Source organism: Vicugna pacos, chromosome 1 (genome assembly GCF_048564905.1).
Source record: "Vicugna pacos chromosome 1, VicPac4, whole genome shotgun sequence".
In the NCBI taxonomy this organism is placed as follows: domain Eukaryota; kingdom Metazoa; phylum Chordata; class Mammalia; order Artiodactyla; family Camelidae; genus Vicugna; species Vicugna pacos.
The window spans coordinates 122479258-122493916 of record NC_132987.1 but is presented as its reverse complement, the minus strand read 5'-3'; the positions used below and the strand labels follow the sequence as shown (position 1 = coordinate 122493916).

Genomic DNA, 14659 nt, shown 5'->3' with positions numbered 1-14659 from the left:
CTCATGCCCCACATCGGGGGAAGGAATGGGGAACAAGAACCCGGCAAAGGTGAACAGCGGGGCCTGGGTGTCCCTGAGAACAGACCCTGCTGGGAATCTGCATGCACCTCAGGGAGCTGCAGACTGGACACCTCAGCTGACACCTGAGCTCTGCCTAGAACAGCAAGAGACTGACCTGGAAGCGTGCCCCTCGCTGCAGGGAGGGGTGAGCAAAGGCAGTGTCATGTGACCAAAGCCTCGGGGTCCTGCAGCTGGGACTGGGGTGAGGGCAGGACACGTGCAGGGGGCGCCTTCCGGGATTCTAGGTATTACTTTATGAGTTAAGTGACCCTGTGTGGGATCCAAAGCACATCGGGGTTTGCTCAGGGAACATCAAAGCGAAGGGCACAAAGGCTGTGTTCTGCCTGCCCCACCGCCGGCCGGGCAGGCCAGGCTGGGTAACAGGAGGGGGTCCATTTGCCCCCACCTTTTTAATACTCTGTGCTCACGGTGCAGTAAAAGTTAGAAAGGACAGTACATTTGTAAAGTGTGGTACAAACTGTATAAAACCGATCAGTCTGATGGGGCACAGGGGGAGATGGTCATCTTACAAAATACTGTGACATCACCAGCAGGAGGGGGTCGCCAGTGGGGAACACTTCTCTCAGGTGGAGCCCGGGGTCCCCGCCCATCCTCAAAGACATGGAGAAGCGGGAGCATCCGTGAGCAGCCGCAGAGGAAGATGTGCCCAGCAGCCCCGTCACCGGCTCTGGCAGTGGCCGCACAACAGGGCAGGTGCCCCAGACTCCGGCTCTCAAACACTAACCACCGACCCGACACCCTCACCTGCTGCTTCATAGCAGTTCCCAGAGAGGCAGGTTATGCGCATCCCGACGGTCAGAATCAAACAGAGATCTGAGGGCAACTATGGATTTATTACTGGACTTGGCTTTGACACATGCTGACGAACCCTGCAGACATGAACATGAGTTGATTGTGGACAGACAGCCCTTGTCAGAGTCAGGAAAATTCAGAGAACACACACACACGCAAGTCAAACGACGGATTCGATTTCATCTTCTCTCCAACACTGGGACTGCCCCCACCTTTTTTGTACTCTGTGCTCACGGTACAGTAGAAGTTAGAAAGGACAGTACATTTGTAAAGTGTGGTACAAATTGTACAAAACCGATCAGTCCTATGGGGCACGGGGGAGATGGGCATCTTACAAAATACTGTGAGATCACCAGCATTAATTTAAATATTTAAATTATTTCCTTTTTTGGGAAACTGCCAAGTCCCTCTGGCGATTTCATTTAGGAAAATAACATGCATCAAATAGAAAAATCGGTCATCTAAATACATTCTGCTCATGTGACACTCTGATGAGTACACGGAGTAAGAATTTTAAAAAATTGTTTTTGCTTTTCCTTCTCTTGTTGCCAAAATGTACGCATTAAAAACGAACCACAGTAAACCTACTGTTCTCACCCCCAAAATGGGGTAAGTTAGGACAGATTTAGAGGACAGATGGAGTCCAAGGCACACTGCCACGCCGAGGCCCTGGCGCCTCAGCCAGAGCGAAGGCGCTCCTGCACGAACCTGGAGAACAGGTGCGCCGCTTTTGCCTTTGGGTGTCCTGCTAGGACAAGTTAACATCACTGGATTACGTGGCCCGTTTGGCTAGAGGACCCTCTTTAAAGCTGAAATAAAAATTATTAGAAAAATAATTGGACCAAGGACAACGACACTTTCTTCTTTAAACAGAAAGTTAAAAATATATGACTCTCCAAATCTCATCTTTTCACACCGTCAGTGTCGGTTTTGATGTGATTTAAGGTATTACATCAAACGCAGCACGCTGGAAACCACGCAACCACCACAGCAAGGCCGGCGTGCGCACAGGGCCGCTCAGGCACGGCGGCTAACAGCACAGTGTTGGCTCTTTTCTCATGGCCTAATTATGACAAAACTTAATTATAGAGCAGGCAAAGAGCAAAGTTCACCCGTCCTCCTTCCCACCAGGGCCCCTGGAAGGCCAGCCCACCTGACCCACAAAGCGGTCAGCAAGTCTTTGCAGAGGGAGGGCGCCACCCTGGTCACGTGACGAAGGAAACCAAAGCCAAGTCAACGCAACCCTGCGACTCCAGTGGGCCTCCCCATCTCCCCCAGTCGTGGCTAGAATGACCGAGGCAATGCCGGGGTCCTTTACTGGGGAAGCGAAGGCGACTGGCCCGGCGTTTTGGCGAGAAAGCAGGGTTCCTGCGTGGGGAGGTGGGTGGAAGGAGGCAGCTGTCACTTCCTGGAGGCCCGAGATTCCCCGGGATCCCCTGAGCCAAGAGAAGCCACGTCCTCCCCCGAAGATGCCGCCCCTGCCCCGTCTCAGGCTGCAACCTGTCAGCCCCTAAACTCAAGACGGAGGCAGCGAGGCAGTGCGCCCGGGGGGCGGGGCGGGGCTGGGGCTGTGGCTCCTTGCGCACCACGGCTCCACGCCGCGCCTCCGCTCCTCCAACTCAGGTCTGGGCCTTTCCCACCCCCAATTCTACTAATTAACTAAAATTATAACTTTATAAAAATCTGTAAGTACAAGTGTCAATGTTCGAAAAAACGGTAGCTATGAACAAATAAATAAGCGCAGACAGAGCTCAGCGGCCGCTGCTGTCTCCCGCTTCCGGCGGGCACGCAGGTGTCAGGCAGCACTGCCCCGCCTCCCCAGCCAGAGTCCAGATCAGGGGTGGGAAAGCTGCTCCGGGGGCCGCCAGCCACTCCGGTTGGGGCTCAGACACTTTTTACGAAGAGTAACCGAGCACAAGGGCCTGGAAGCAGGCGTGCCGGCCAGGCTGAGAGTGAGGGGGTGCCGGCTGTCACCGATGAGTACGCCCTGGGCTGGCCCGAGGGAGGAGGCCGGGGCAGGAGACCGGGCCGAGGTGGAGGGAGGAGGCGCCCCGAGGGCAGAGGTGCCTCTCTCCTGCCCCCTCACAGGGTCACCCCTACTGAGTGAGTGCACTCAGAGAAAGTGTGGCACTGCTGATGTGGTGACCAGACTCATCTTGTTGCAAGATGCCAAATACCCACGGGCGTGGGAACGAGGCCCTGCGCACCTTTTAAAAGGAGAAAGACCATTAGACTAAAACCCCCCAGAAAACTAGCCCGGGCCCAGGCCCGGCAGCGCTGCTCACGCCGGCGGCTGGCGGGGATGCCCGGACGCTGGCAGCCAACGGTCTCAGACCCCAGCTGAGCGCCCAGCCACCACACCAGCGGGGGCACCGAAGGGACCCCCTGCCTGGACCCCCGGGGGCTCCGGCACGGACAATGTGGGCAGCAAAGGCTTCGCCCACTGCCCGCAGCCCCTGCTGGAAGGGCCGGGGCCACAGAAGTGCCGGAGCTCGCACTCAGAGCCCCGTGGACAGTTCACGGGAATTTACAAAGCAATGAAAAGGCCCCATCTTTTAAACGTCGTGATGTCTAGAACACCCTGTGCGAAAGCAGTCTTTGAAAGGGCTCTGCTGCGGTCAGAAGAAGTCCTCAGCCGCCGGCCCTCTCCTGGGCGTGGCAGCCAGGGGCTTCTTGGTCCCCAGCGGGGCGCTGGCTGGCGAGCTCGCGGGGGCCTTCAGGACCCCGTGGAGGGGCCTCTGCTGGGGGTCGAAGGCCACCCGGGAGGGGCCTGCGGGGCTGACCAGGATACTCTCGTCTGTCTTCCTGAATTCTGGCCCGGGGGAGAGCAAGGCACACGTCAACAGGGCGCGGTGCCCGTCCTTCCCGCCGCCACCCCCGCCCCCGCGGGCGCCGGCGGCCAGGACGCCCCCGCCAGCAGGGCGGCCCCGCCCCAGGCCCCGCAGAGCGCGCCTGAGAGCTCTGGGAGAAAGCGGAACTCCCGGGCGAGGCTCCTCCCCCCGATACCAGCGGGCCGGTTGGAGGAGGCACTCTTAGGGGCGGGGGCAGGGATGAAACACGCCCAGTGAACCCGTGTCTGGGTCTCGGATGAAGCCTAGGCTTGAGCAGCCGCAGGAGGAGCCTTTCCTTCCTGGCAGATCTGTTCCTCCCATTCTCTCCAGCTCCAGAGACAGGAGCTTCTCAGGTCCTCCCAGCGGGCCCTGCCCCACCGCACGCACACAGGCACAAACACACAGTTTCCTTTCGGTCCCTAAAATGAGCCAGTCCTAACTCATTACGTACTTCTAGAAAGGCTGGTTTCCTTTCAAAAAACAAAACAAAACAAGTGAACCGCAACAGTACCAAAAGCAGTAAGGTAGAGTGTCCTAGGTGGGGGGCACAGCTCAGCGGCAGAGCCAGTGCTCGGCGTGCATGAGGTCCCGGGTTCCATCCCCGGTGCCCCCATCAAGGGGGAGAAAAAAAACAAAAAGAAAAAGAGCGTCCCCCTTTCCCTTGTCTTGGCCGGGGAGGCTGCGAATCTCAGCGGAGGCGGCTGCAGCTGACCGACCCTTAGTCCCAGGCCAACACGGCTTTGGAATCCGGGCCGGCAACCTGGAAGGCAGCGTCTCTTGGCGTCCTCTACCAAAGCCCTCCTTCCAGAACACCGCCTCCTGCCCGCTGCACCCCCGCCCCCCGCCAGACAGCCCAGGCCCTCTTCCGCTGAGCGGACCCCACTGCCTCGAGGAGCAGACCTGCACTCACCCGCAGTCGTGTTCCTGCTCAACCCGAAGGTCACCTTCTTGGAGCTGGACGGTGTCCTGCTCGCCTGCAGAAGAGGAACAACAGAAGGACTAAAGTGACAGCCGAGGTGTCCCCAAGGACGCCTGGTGCCGCCAGCCTGTGTAGCAGCTCCGCCAGGCCTGGCAGGAAGCTGCCTCGCCCGGGGCGAAAGCAGAGCAAACTGCTGGGGCCTGGAACAGGACAAAGCCCACCGCCGGAGCACGGGGGGCTCCCACCTGGGGAGCGCAGCGGACCAGAACCTGGTACCGGAGCCCGACTCCCTCCTGCGGGCAGTGGACAGGCACTTCCAACTTTTTGTGCACAAGGACTCCAAACTGACTTGCATATTCCAACTCATCAAAAATCAAGTAACTGTTCCCCAGTTGGCAGATTCCTGGAAGTGGACCCACTCTGCACGATGAAGCACTTTATCAAATTCCTTCTTCGAATCTCAAGTTTCTGCGGGAATCCCAGAGTTCTACCTGGTATTGCTTTTTGCTTTAACGGCAATAGTTCATGAGAGGAATCTGACCTGTGCAAGCCCTGAGTCATTTAACAAATCTCCCTAAATATCTTCAGGTCAGTGCCACTTACACGTCCACTTGCTGTGGGTGTCCCTGCAGGGCCAGCCCAGGCATGCCCGCCACCAAAGCAGGCATCTGCCCCATGCGGCTCCACCAGGACCTCGGTCTCCCAGAGGCAAACGGGATGTACATCCCGCGGCCCGGCCTCCACCTGCACCACCTCCCACCACCTCCCTTCCTGGACCCTGCATGATCCCCCGGGCACGGTGACAGCCCTCTCCCACCACTGCACCTGGCTCTCTGACTGCTCGCCTCGTGAATTCGAGGACGCGGCACCCCTGTCCTCCTGACGCAGAATGGTGTACGGACCGTACCTCAGAGCTGACCCCGCTCCTGGAACAGGGACCCGCATGCCGTGGACAGTAGCAGAGCTGAAAAGCTGGCTGCAGGTGGGGTGGGTCAGGAGGGCAGCAGAGCCCACCATCTGGGCGTGGGGCAGCTGTAGGGGGACGGCAAGCAGAGGGACACCTGGTGGCTGGGTGGGTACCTGCAGGGGGGCGCCCGGCGAGGTGGTGGCAGTGCTGCCCTTGGCCTTCCTGAAGAACAGGGGCTTTGGGCAGAAGGAGGCGTCGAACTTCACGAAGTCCTTCTCTGTTCTCAGCTTCTTCTTCAAAGGGCTGAGCGCCCCGCTGCTCCCCTGGGAGGAGGGGCGAGGGCGGGGTCACTTGTACACAGAAGCTGACAGCACAGGGGCGGGAGACAGGACTTGGAGCATCTCAGACCCCTCCCCCTTCTCTTGTACCAGGTGGGTGCACACCGTGTGCAGACCTTGTGCACAAACCCCATCCTGCACACTGGCACCCTGCCGAGGGCTGGAAGTCTCCCAGCTGCTCAGCCACAAGAACCCATTTTCACTCATCTGCGGACTTACACCCATGTTCTGAAAATTTCCGCCTTTCAAAGGCCTCCTATTCAGTAATGACTCACTTTCTCATTTCTGATCAAAGACAACACTGTCCACGGAAAGCCTGGCAGAAGAGCCAGCATGATGCTGTCAGTTCTGCAGGCCCGTGATGGGCGGACGAAGGACGCTCGCTGGGGCTTTTACAGCAGACCACCACCCACAGCAGACCTCGTGCCAGTCCTGGGGCCTCAGGGTCCTGGGAGCCCCATGAAGTGGCGGCCCCTGCAGGCCCCATGGTGCCACAGACACGGAAAGCTCTGCCGCCCCTTCGCAAGGAAAACCTCCCTCAACCCTGTGACCCACTTAGCAGCCTCTCCAATCCTCCCCAGGAGGCTTGAGAAACGAGACATGGAGGAGGAAACGTCTCCATGCTCTTGCTGAAGAAAGTGTCGAGTGAACAGTGATCGAAGGGCAGAGGCTGCAGAGCCGAGGATGGTGACGCAGGGCACGCGGAGGGCAGGGAGGGCCGCAGACGAGGCTCCCTGAGCCCCCACGCACACTTGCGTCCCCAGACGGACCTTCTACTGACCATCAATGACTCGCCTCCCCACCCGGGGCTCCTGCACCGTGAGGCCTGGACCAGCGTTTCACCAGGTCCCCACGAGCTCTGTAAACAAAGGCCTCCGCACCACAACCACTGCCAAGCAGGGGACGCAGACGCATGGGCAGGGTCAGGGCCGTGCCGTGGGGGGGCCAGGGAGCAGCCGCCCAGCTCTGCAGACCCCCTACTCAACTCTGCCAGGAGGGGCAGAATCAGCCATGGAGGGCCAGGGAAACTGTGTCTGCCCTCCACCCGCACAAACGCACTGCCTGTCCAGGGGGGACACTCAGAAATGCAGATTCAGGGTCCAGTTCCTGGTTTACATCTGGCTCTAGAGATCCAAGCGGAAAAAAACTTTTTGTTAAAAAGGTAAGTGAGGTAAGAGAATCTGGGGCTGCTGCTTCTGCCAGGGGGGCCCAGGATGGCGATGAGTCGGAGAGGAAAGACAAGACCAGCGTTTGATGGAGACACACATCTGGCTGTGTGGCCATGGGGACACTTCTCCCAGCTTGATGCTGGCCCTTCCTTCCTTCCTTCTGCAGCGTGAGTAGCCCGGTGTGGGGGAGGGGAGGGGAGGTGGGGAGAGGAGAGGAGGAAAAGGGGAGGGGGAGGCAGAGGGGAGCAAGCTGCTGAGATGGGCCACTGTGTAACCGCTGGTGCAGGGTGTTACGAGCACTGACGGCTCCCCGGCCCAGGGGTCTGACTGTGCCCCGGCCCGCCCCGTCCAGGGCCCTGCACCCCTGCCCCGGCCTGGCTGCCTCACCAGAGCCTGGATGAGCCTGGCTCCTCTGTGCTCCAAGTTCGACATCTCTTTCATCTTCTTCCTCTTTTTCAGGATGGTGGTTTTCTGTGTGGACGGGTTGCAGCATTCAAGTCTGCTAGGCACCCCCTTCTTTTTCTTCGGTTTCCCACCCCGGGGTGGGGCGGCAGGGCAGTCCTCTCCATCTGCTGGGCTGGCTGGAGGTCCCTCCCTCCGGGGCAGGGGCCAGGCTAGCGTGGTGGGGGCACTGCCGTTGACCAGGGGAGCCCCGAGCGTCCGCTTCCTCTTCAGGACTGGGGCGCCACCGGCCAGGGAGGCTCGGGGGTCTGGTCCCTGAACAGGACCGCCTGGAGGCAAGCCCTCCTCAGGAGATGCTGCCGACCTGGCGCTCTCCACCTGGACCCCCAGCCTCCTCTTCCTCGGTCGTTTCCTCCTGCTGGGTACGGAGGGCTGCTCTGAGCTGCTGCGCTCCTGGGCGCCAGGTGCGGCTACTGCCCCCAGCTCTGCCAGGCTCATCTTCTGGGCGCTTCCCGGCCGGGCCCCTGGCTCACCACTCCCATTCTGCTCTGGGCACAAGGCCTCACCACCGGCCCCTAAGTGTTCAGGCCGTAGGTGGTTCTTCTTCTTCTTTTTCCTCTTTCTCTTCGGAATCCCACCTTCACTCTCCTCTTCCTCAGCAGGAAAGAACCTGGCTCCTAGGAAAACATGTAAACCCATCAACACGCGCCCCGGCGCCAAGGCAGCTGGCCTGGCCTGGCCGGGGACTCTGGGGCAGTGTGAGGGCAGACACAGCCTCTGTCTCCTGCCGGGGGGCTCTGACCCTCCTCCGTGCACTGGAACCCTACAGGCTCCCTCATCTGGTCCCCCCACTGTGACTGGAAACCTTCCTAAAGCCTATTTTGATATAAAAGGACCTGAAATAGTCTTCAGACTCCTAGTAATTTCCAGGCTCAGATCCAGGGCAGTAATAAAATGAATGTCCTGCTGGGCAATGTTATTCCAGCACCCTGCACGTCCTCACCCACTGTCCCCAAAGATGCCACCAGGAGTGGAAAAATGTTTTTAGGTTAGGAAGGCTGGAATGTAGGTCTACAGAAAGTAGCCAACCCCTGGCAAGCCTCATCATGTCTCAGCGGCTCAGAGTGGAGGCTTCTGCTCCTTGACGATCCAGGAAGATGAGAAGGGACGCCCGCCCCCTGCCTGGCTCCCTGCACGGACACGGAGGCTCACCTCCCTCTCCTTCCACGTCCTCTTTCTCCACAGGTTTCTTTCCTTTTTTCTTACGCCTTCCTTGACTGAGGGCCTGGTCATCTTCGTCAGCAGATGTGTCCTCAGCAAAACTGAGTTGAGAGATACTGCCTGCTGGACACCAAAGCATGTGGTCAGCTCTCAGGCCCTTCACAGCTGTGTCTGGGACCACAAGCCCGCCCCCTGCATGCAGGCAGGTTTTAGCGCTGACTTCCGCCACATTGCTGGGCCTCATGGCTTCTCCAACCCAACCCTGAAGGCTGCTGACACGGGAACTATGGACCTAAAGGCCAGTGGCGTCCTCGTCCAAGGCGGGGACAGACATGCAGACCTCGGGTGGCACCTCTACAGCTCACCCCGGGGGCTCGGCCACGCTACTCCCACCGTCCAGTGAGGTCTGGGTGCTCTCCCCCATTTCAAGCACCCCAGGAGCACAAGGGAGGGTGGGGGAGCAGTGGACTCACCTACTCGGTCACATGTAACAGAGCTTATGGGCAGCAGCTCCCCAAGGGGACAACTGATCCCAACGGCAAGTGAAAGGGACTCTGAGAGATCAACCCTCCTTCTTCGTGAAGGATCACAACGGATCCTTCCCAGGGTGGAAGGAATCCTCCTGTCAACTCCCTGTCCCCGGGGTTTATCCCCGTCCTGGCACTGGCGGGGAGAGGCCCCATCTGGCTCAGCCTTGGTCCTGGGGGCAGGGCGGGGGCGGGTGGCCTGGAGAAGGTGGGACCCCATGTTCTTGCGACGCTCCCGCTCAGCTGAGCAGCCGGTGGTGGGACTGACGGCCTTTCACTATTTCTAATGCTTTCAACGAACGTCTTCCAATCCTGTTCATCAATATTTGGCATAAATGCCCTCAGGGGGGTCCATGCTCACATAACATCACCAGTTACAGTCCTGATTTTCCTCACCTTCAGACAGATCTTGGAATCTGAAAAAGAGAACAAAGGTGTCCTAAAGAAACCACGTCTTTGTCTCCTACAAACACGGGCACTGAACTTTTAAAATGCAAGCTGATGTTGGGAGTTTGTTAGTTTACGTTCCTTTTCTTCTCGAAGAGCAGGCTGAAGAGGTGGTGTGATGCGAAGGCCACGAATGAAGGACAAACCCACCCTCAAGTGGCACAGCACCCCTGACGACATGGTGACGTAGGGCTGTCTCGGCGCACCCGAATACAACCGAAGAAGCCGAAATTTCTTTTTATTCCTTAGACTGAAAGAGCTCAGGCCTCCACTTATATTCAGGTCTCTGTTCGCCAAGCGGAGACAAGCCCAGAGTGTCCTGCGCCATACACTGTGGGGTGTCGGAACAAGGGGTGTGCAGGCGGTCTGCGTGGGGAGGCGCGGGGCCCGCAGGGCAGGACGGGGGAGCACATGGGCCTGAGTGCTGCTCCGTGTCCGGAAGCCGCAACCCCAGGCGGCCCGTTACATTCCCTGTGCCCCACGTGACCCATTTGTAAAACGGAGAAATTACAGACATGAAATAATTCATGTCAAGTGCTCAGGATGGTGCCTGCTCAGACTGTGGTCAAACTGAGCTGCTACGTGTCACCGGGCACAGCGAGCCCAGGGCTCTGCGGTGAACTGCCCGTCGGTCGGGATGGCGTGAAGGCCCACACTCGGGGTGGACACACTGGGGACGGGGGGTAGGACCGAAGGGCTGTCTATGTCAACCCCGCGCCAAGAGACAGCACCGAGCAGCACGGCCACGCCGCAGCGCCTCGGTCTGTGGACTTGAGACGTTGCCCACAGACGCCCTTCCCCCGCCTCACGGACAGCGGAGCCGCAACTTGAGCGGCACCTGCAGAGCGGAACTCGAGGGGCAGGGCCTCGAGAGGCCGTTCGCACGGACTCTTTCAGGTTGCGTGCGTGTATCCCGAGACTGCGAGCGAAAACATTGAAAGACCAAGAAGAAAGGTCCGCACGGCGACAGCTCGTCTCACGCTGAGGGAAGCAGGAGGCTGGCCCTGAACGCGGACCACGACCGGGTGCAGCCTCCTCCCCGCACTTACTTCCTGATGAGTCTGCAGAGGCGCTTCCTGTTGAAGGGAGGGATGTGCTTCCTGGCGGTGATTTCCAGGAGTCGCTCAGCAACGGCCTTGTAGTCAAACTGTGCGAGGAGAGAAACCAAAGGTCGGCCCCAGTACAGCGCCGCTGCCGGACCTGGGACTTCACACCCCCTGGCGACAGACGCCCTGCAGCACGGGGTCCTGGACGCCCTCAGCAACAGGCTGGTCTAGCCCGCACGCGCCGAGGCTTGCCAGCCCAAGGCCTGAGCGATAGCTTTGGACAAGTCCTTCTATTTATTCTTGGGAGAAGCTAGTCTCTATTTGCTCTACTTATTCTTCCCCAAGAGAGAGCTGCGGAAACGCACCACATAAACTGTACCTGGGTGTGCTTTTCTGTCAGTTTGCACCTGGTAACACAGTAACCTTCTTTTTTTGAAAACCACCAGCGAGCCGGCTTCGCTGGAGGGACAGGGCAGATCTTAGCAGCTCACGCCAGTGAGGACTGATACCTTTCAAAGCTTCATTCTATTTAAATTTGTCTCCAATAAGCGCATTATAGGAAGTGACATCAGTGACCAAAGGGATTTAAAAAGAACCTTACACATTAGGCCTGGGCCTTACTTAGCTCTGCCCCCAGTTCCCAAGTAGCCAGGCGGCCCCACAGCAAACCCGCATCTATGAAAGGTAACAAGAGCCACCAACCTGGAGGGGCAGCCCGCCGTCCTCCCCGCTTCCTCCGCCGGCCGCGGCACCCTCATCGCTGGCTCCCTCTTTTTTGGGGTGATATTTGCCCGGGGCTATCAAAACAGCCACAGACACAATTCTTCAAATACACAGCAATGGCTACTCTCAAACAAGCCACCGTCCAATTAAGTGTCTCAGGGAAAAAAAGAACATCCCTTTACAGAGAAAACCCTGCAAATACATTTAGAATTTCCCAAAGATGTTTTGGTTTTTCAGCCTCTAGACATTAAAAAAAAAAAAACCTGAGAGAAATTGCACATGTTGCCTCTTGATTACCCCAGACCAAACCCCTGCCGTGGAGTGCAGCAGAGGTGGTCGGGGGAACTCCCGGGTTAGGGGCTCGGCCAGTGGTTTCAGCGGGTCTGGGCCGCGGTGAGCACTGTGCAGCAGTGCACTGACACCGTGTGGCCGCCTCGGGAAACACAACAAGCTGATTTTAACATGAAAATAATTCAAACATTAAAACACAGCCACTAATGAAATCTCTCAGCTTCTCCAAGGTGTACTGTTTCTGGAATCTATCAGCCCCTCAGCAGTGTGGCCTCGGGGCAGGGTGTGGAGGAGACAGAGGGCCCCCTGCGAGCATCTGGCAGAGGACACCAGGAGAGGGTCTCCGGAAGGCGCCCGTGGAAAGTGGGGATGCCTCCAGCTTAGACACAGACAACGCAGAATCTGCTCAGGGCCGGTTAGTTAATTCTGCCCCCACGTTGAATTTAAAATTAGAACATTTGTTCTTTTCTTTTTTAAAGGTTTGTTTTTTCCTGACTAGAAATATATGATCATTGTTGAAAACTTAGAAAAGCAGACAAAAGTACAAAGATAATAGAAACCACCACAGTTTTGCCACGCGGGGCTCACCATCACCATCTTGGTACACATCCTTCCAGACACATACACACCATGTCTGAACATACATGTTTAAAACAAATCAGGCACCTTCTACAGAGTTTTGTGTCCTGCTTTAAAAATTTTTTAAAAATTAAATTTCCTCTGGCTGTTACTTTGTGAAAACTAATGCAAGCCCCACACAATCCCCGTGGGTGTGAAAGGGTGCTGAGAACAACGTCTGTCCGCAGCGGGAGTCACACACCCACAGGGAAGAAAAAGAGCCCCAGGAACTCGGGGATCAGAAAGGAGCGCTCCGGAAGCACGTGCGCGCTCCCCACCGGAACTGTAAATCAGCTCTCCGGCACGGGCCCTCTTACAGACACGAGTCCACATTGCACCAGCAAAGCTGAAACAGAGAAACCACAAAAAACCCAGAGCAACGACAACGGAAGTAAAACCCTCAAAGAAAGTGCTGCGACACTGGGAGACACAGAAACGTGTGCGGGCTCCGGTGGGACCAGGCCTTGAGCAACCACTCCCCTGCTTCCTCTCTCGGGTGGGGCCCAGGCAGAGCCACCTCTGATGGATTCCAGGGCGTGGCCAGTGAGACCCCAACACATGCCTTAAAAAGGGTCGGTTTGACAAGAACTTCACCTAAAAAAGACCACGCGAGGAACTCCTCTCACCTGTTCTCTTTTTATTGATGGGCTTTCTCCACGTCGCCTCGTTTTCGGGTATCTCTTCCTCAGAGAGGCCACCGTCACTGCCTTTAGGTTTCTGGCCCTCCACTGCCTCTCCAGGCACAGGAGGAGACTGCTCTACGATGACGCGGAGAACAGCCCGGGCTATGGTCTGCGCCAGCGCGCGGCTGGGGGCGGGAGCACAGCGAGCGCGCGATCAGACAGACGGCCTGGGCTCCGGCCCCCACAGGACTGGAGGGTGAGAAGCTGGGGGGGCGCCCTGCACGGCCAGTCTCAGCCCACCCGATGCTGCGGTGACCGTCAGCGTACTCCCCACCAACCGACTGCAGCCACGAGGAGCCAGCTGAGCACCTGTGACGCAGCGGAGGGAGGGATGGCAGACCGAGCTCTGGGCGTGGGGGTGGGGTGGTGGCTCCTGGAATGACTGGGGCCAACCCGCTAGGGCAGTCAAACTCTTGGCTCTTCAAATGCCTTGCTGATGGGAATTAGGAATTCAGTTGTTTTTTTGGGGTGTGGGGACAGCTCAGTGGTAGAGTGCGTGCTTAGCATGCATGAGGTCCTGGGTTCAACTTCCAGTACCTCCATTAAAAAAAAGAGCTGTTCTTAGCTTTGGGTAATACTAGGTACCGTGCATCATGTCCTGCCTGTAATCTCACCCAATTAAGTGCCAAACGAAGCAGTAAAAACAAACACTTGCATCACTTACTCCTTAGTCTTGGCGGCGATTCTGCAGAATGGATCGATAAACTTGAGATTTTGATCTGCCAAGAGCTGTAATTTAGAAACAGGAAAAAAATGGGGGGGGGGGGAAGAGAGCAGCTTCTCCTTTCTGATGTGCCCTTGAAAAGGGAACCACCTGCAGTTTTCACAAAAGGTAATCAGACCAACACCACTGCACTGCACCCAAAATGCACACTGCCTGAGGTCCCCAGGTGCCTGGGGCCAGGCCTGGAGCTAAAGGTCCTCCAGCCACTCAGCGTAGGGGCCAGACGACACTGCGCAGCCCAGCCCACACCGCTCTGCTCCATGTCCCAACACATGGCCCTCCTCTGCGGGGCAGATCTATATGGATGCTACAGAAACTAAGAGGAAGGAATTAAAAGAATGACATTGCACTTAAATTAAAAACATACACGTTCATTGCAGAGCACCTGTAAGACTCATTGTAACTACTATCCTTCAGTCAAAAAAAAAAAACTTATGAAAGAAAAAAGTAAACATTGCTCCCAATCCCAAACTCAGATAACCGCCTGCAGGCTAAAAAATGCGTGTTTCCTTTCCAGCCTTCGTCTGTTCACACAGGAACACGTGCTTTAAAAAAAGTCACACCTTTCCCAGCTTTGCCTACTGCCTTTTTTCCTTCTGCTTTTTACAAACTCAGTATCACAAGCGTTTTCTCACATTATCGAATTCTCTACGCAGGGCGTCTGACCACTTCTTACCTCCTTCCCTCCCACTTTGGATAGTTCATCCAGGTAAATGTCAATGAAGTGGAACTTCACTCCGTTAGGAGACTGACTCTCGGGACGCAGTATCTCCTTCATCAAGACATCCAGAAAAAGCTTGATTCGGCTAAAGGAAACAACACACATGGTGCCAGTCACTACAGCACCCCCCACAGAAAACAGCAACATTCAGACTCCTTAACAGGAATGGCGAGGCTGGAACAGTTCGACAAGGAGAAAGGCAATCCCTGAAACCAGTAT

General features: G+C 57.1%; 1 protein-coding gene across 13 annotated transcripts in view; it reads right to left on the bottom strand.

Moving 5' to 3' along the window:
• The window catches only part of RRP1B (ribosomal RNA processing 1B), a 37413-nt gene that overhangs the window by 11104 nt on the left and 11650 nt on the right, over positions 1 to 14659 (bottom strand). For 5 of the 13 annotated variants that reach the window (XM_072969962.1, XM_072969967.1, XM_072969946.1 and 2 more), the window contains exons 7-16: positions 14396 to 14525; positions 13660 to 13724; positions 12939 to 13120; positions 11383 to 11477; positions 10684 to 10781; positions 9584 to 9603; positions 8652 to 8783; positions 7425 to 8116; positions 5704 to 5853; positions 4615 to 4678 (exon numbers count right to left, since the gene is read on the bottom strand). In XM_072969962.1, the coding sequence (XP_072826063.1) occupies positions 4615 to 4678; positions 5704 to 5853; positions 7425 to 8116; positions 8652 to 8783; positions 9584 to 9603; positions 10684 to 10781; positions 11383 to 11477; positions 12939 to 13120; positions 13660 to 13724; positions 14396 to 14525 (1628 nt within the window). Of the gene's footprint in view, positions 1 to 895; positions 2242 to 3424; positions 3686 to 4614; positions 4679 to 5703; positions 5854 to 7424; positions 8117 to 8651; positions 8784 to 9583; positions 9604 to 10683; positions 10782 to 11382; positions 11478 to 12938; positions 13121 to 13659; positions 13725 to 14395; positions 14526 to 14659 lie in introns of those variants that run through there. The other 8 variants (XM_072969897.1, XM_072969916.1, XM_072969976.1 and 5 more) reach the window with 5 other exon arrangements.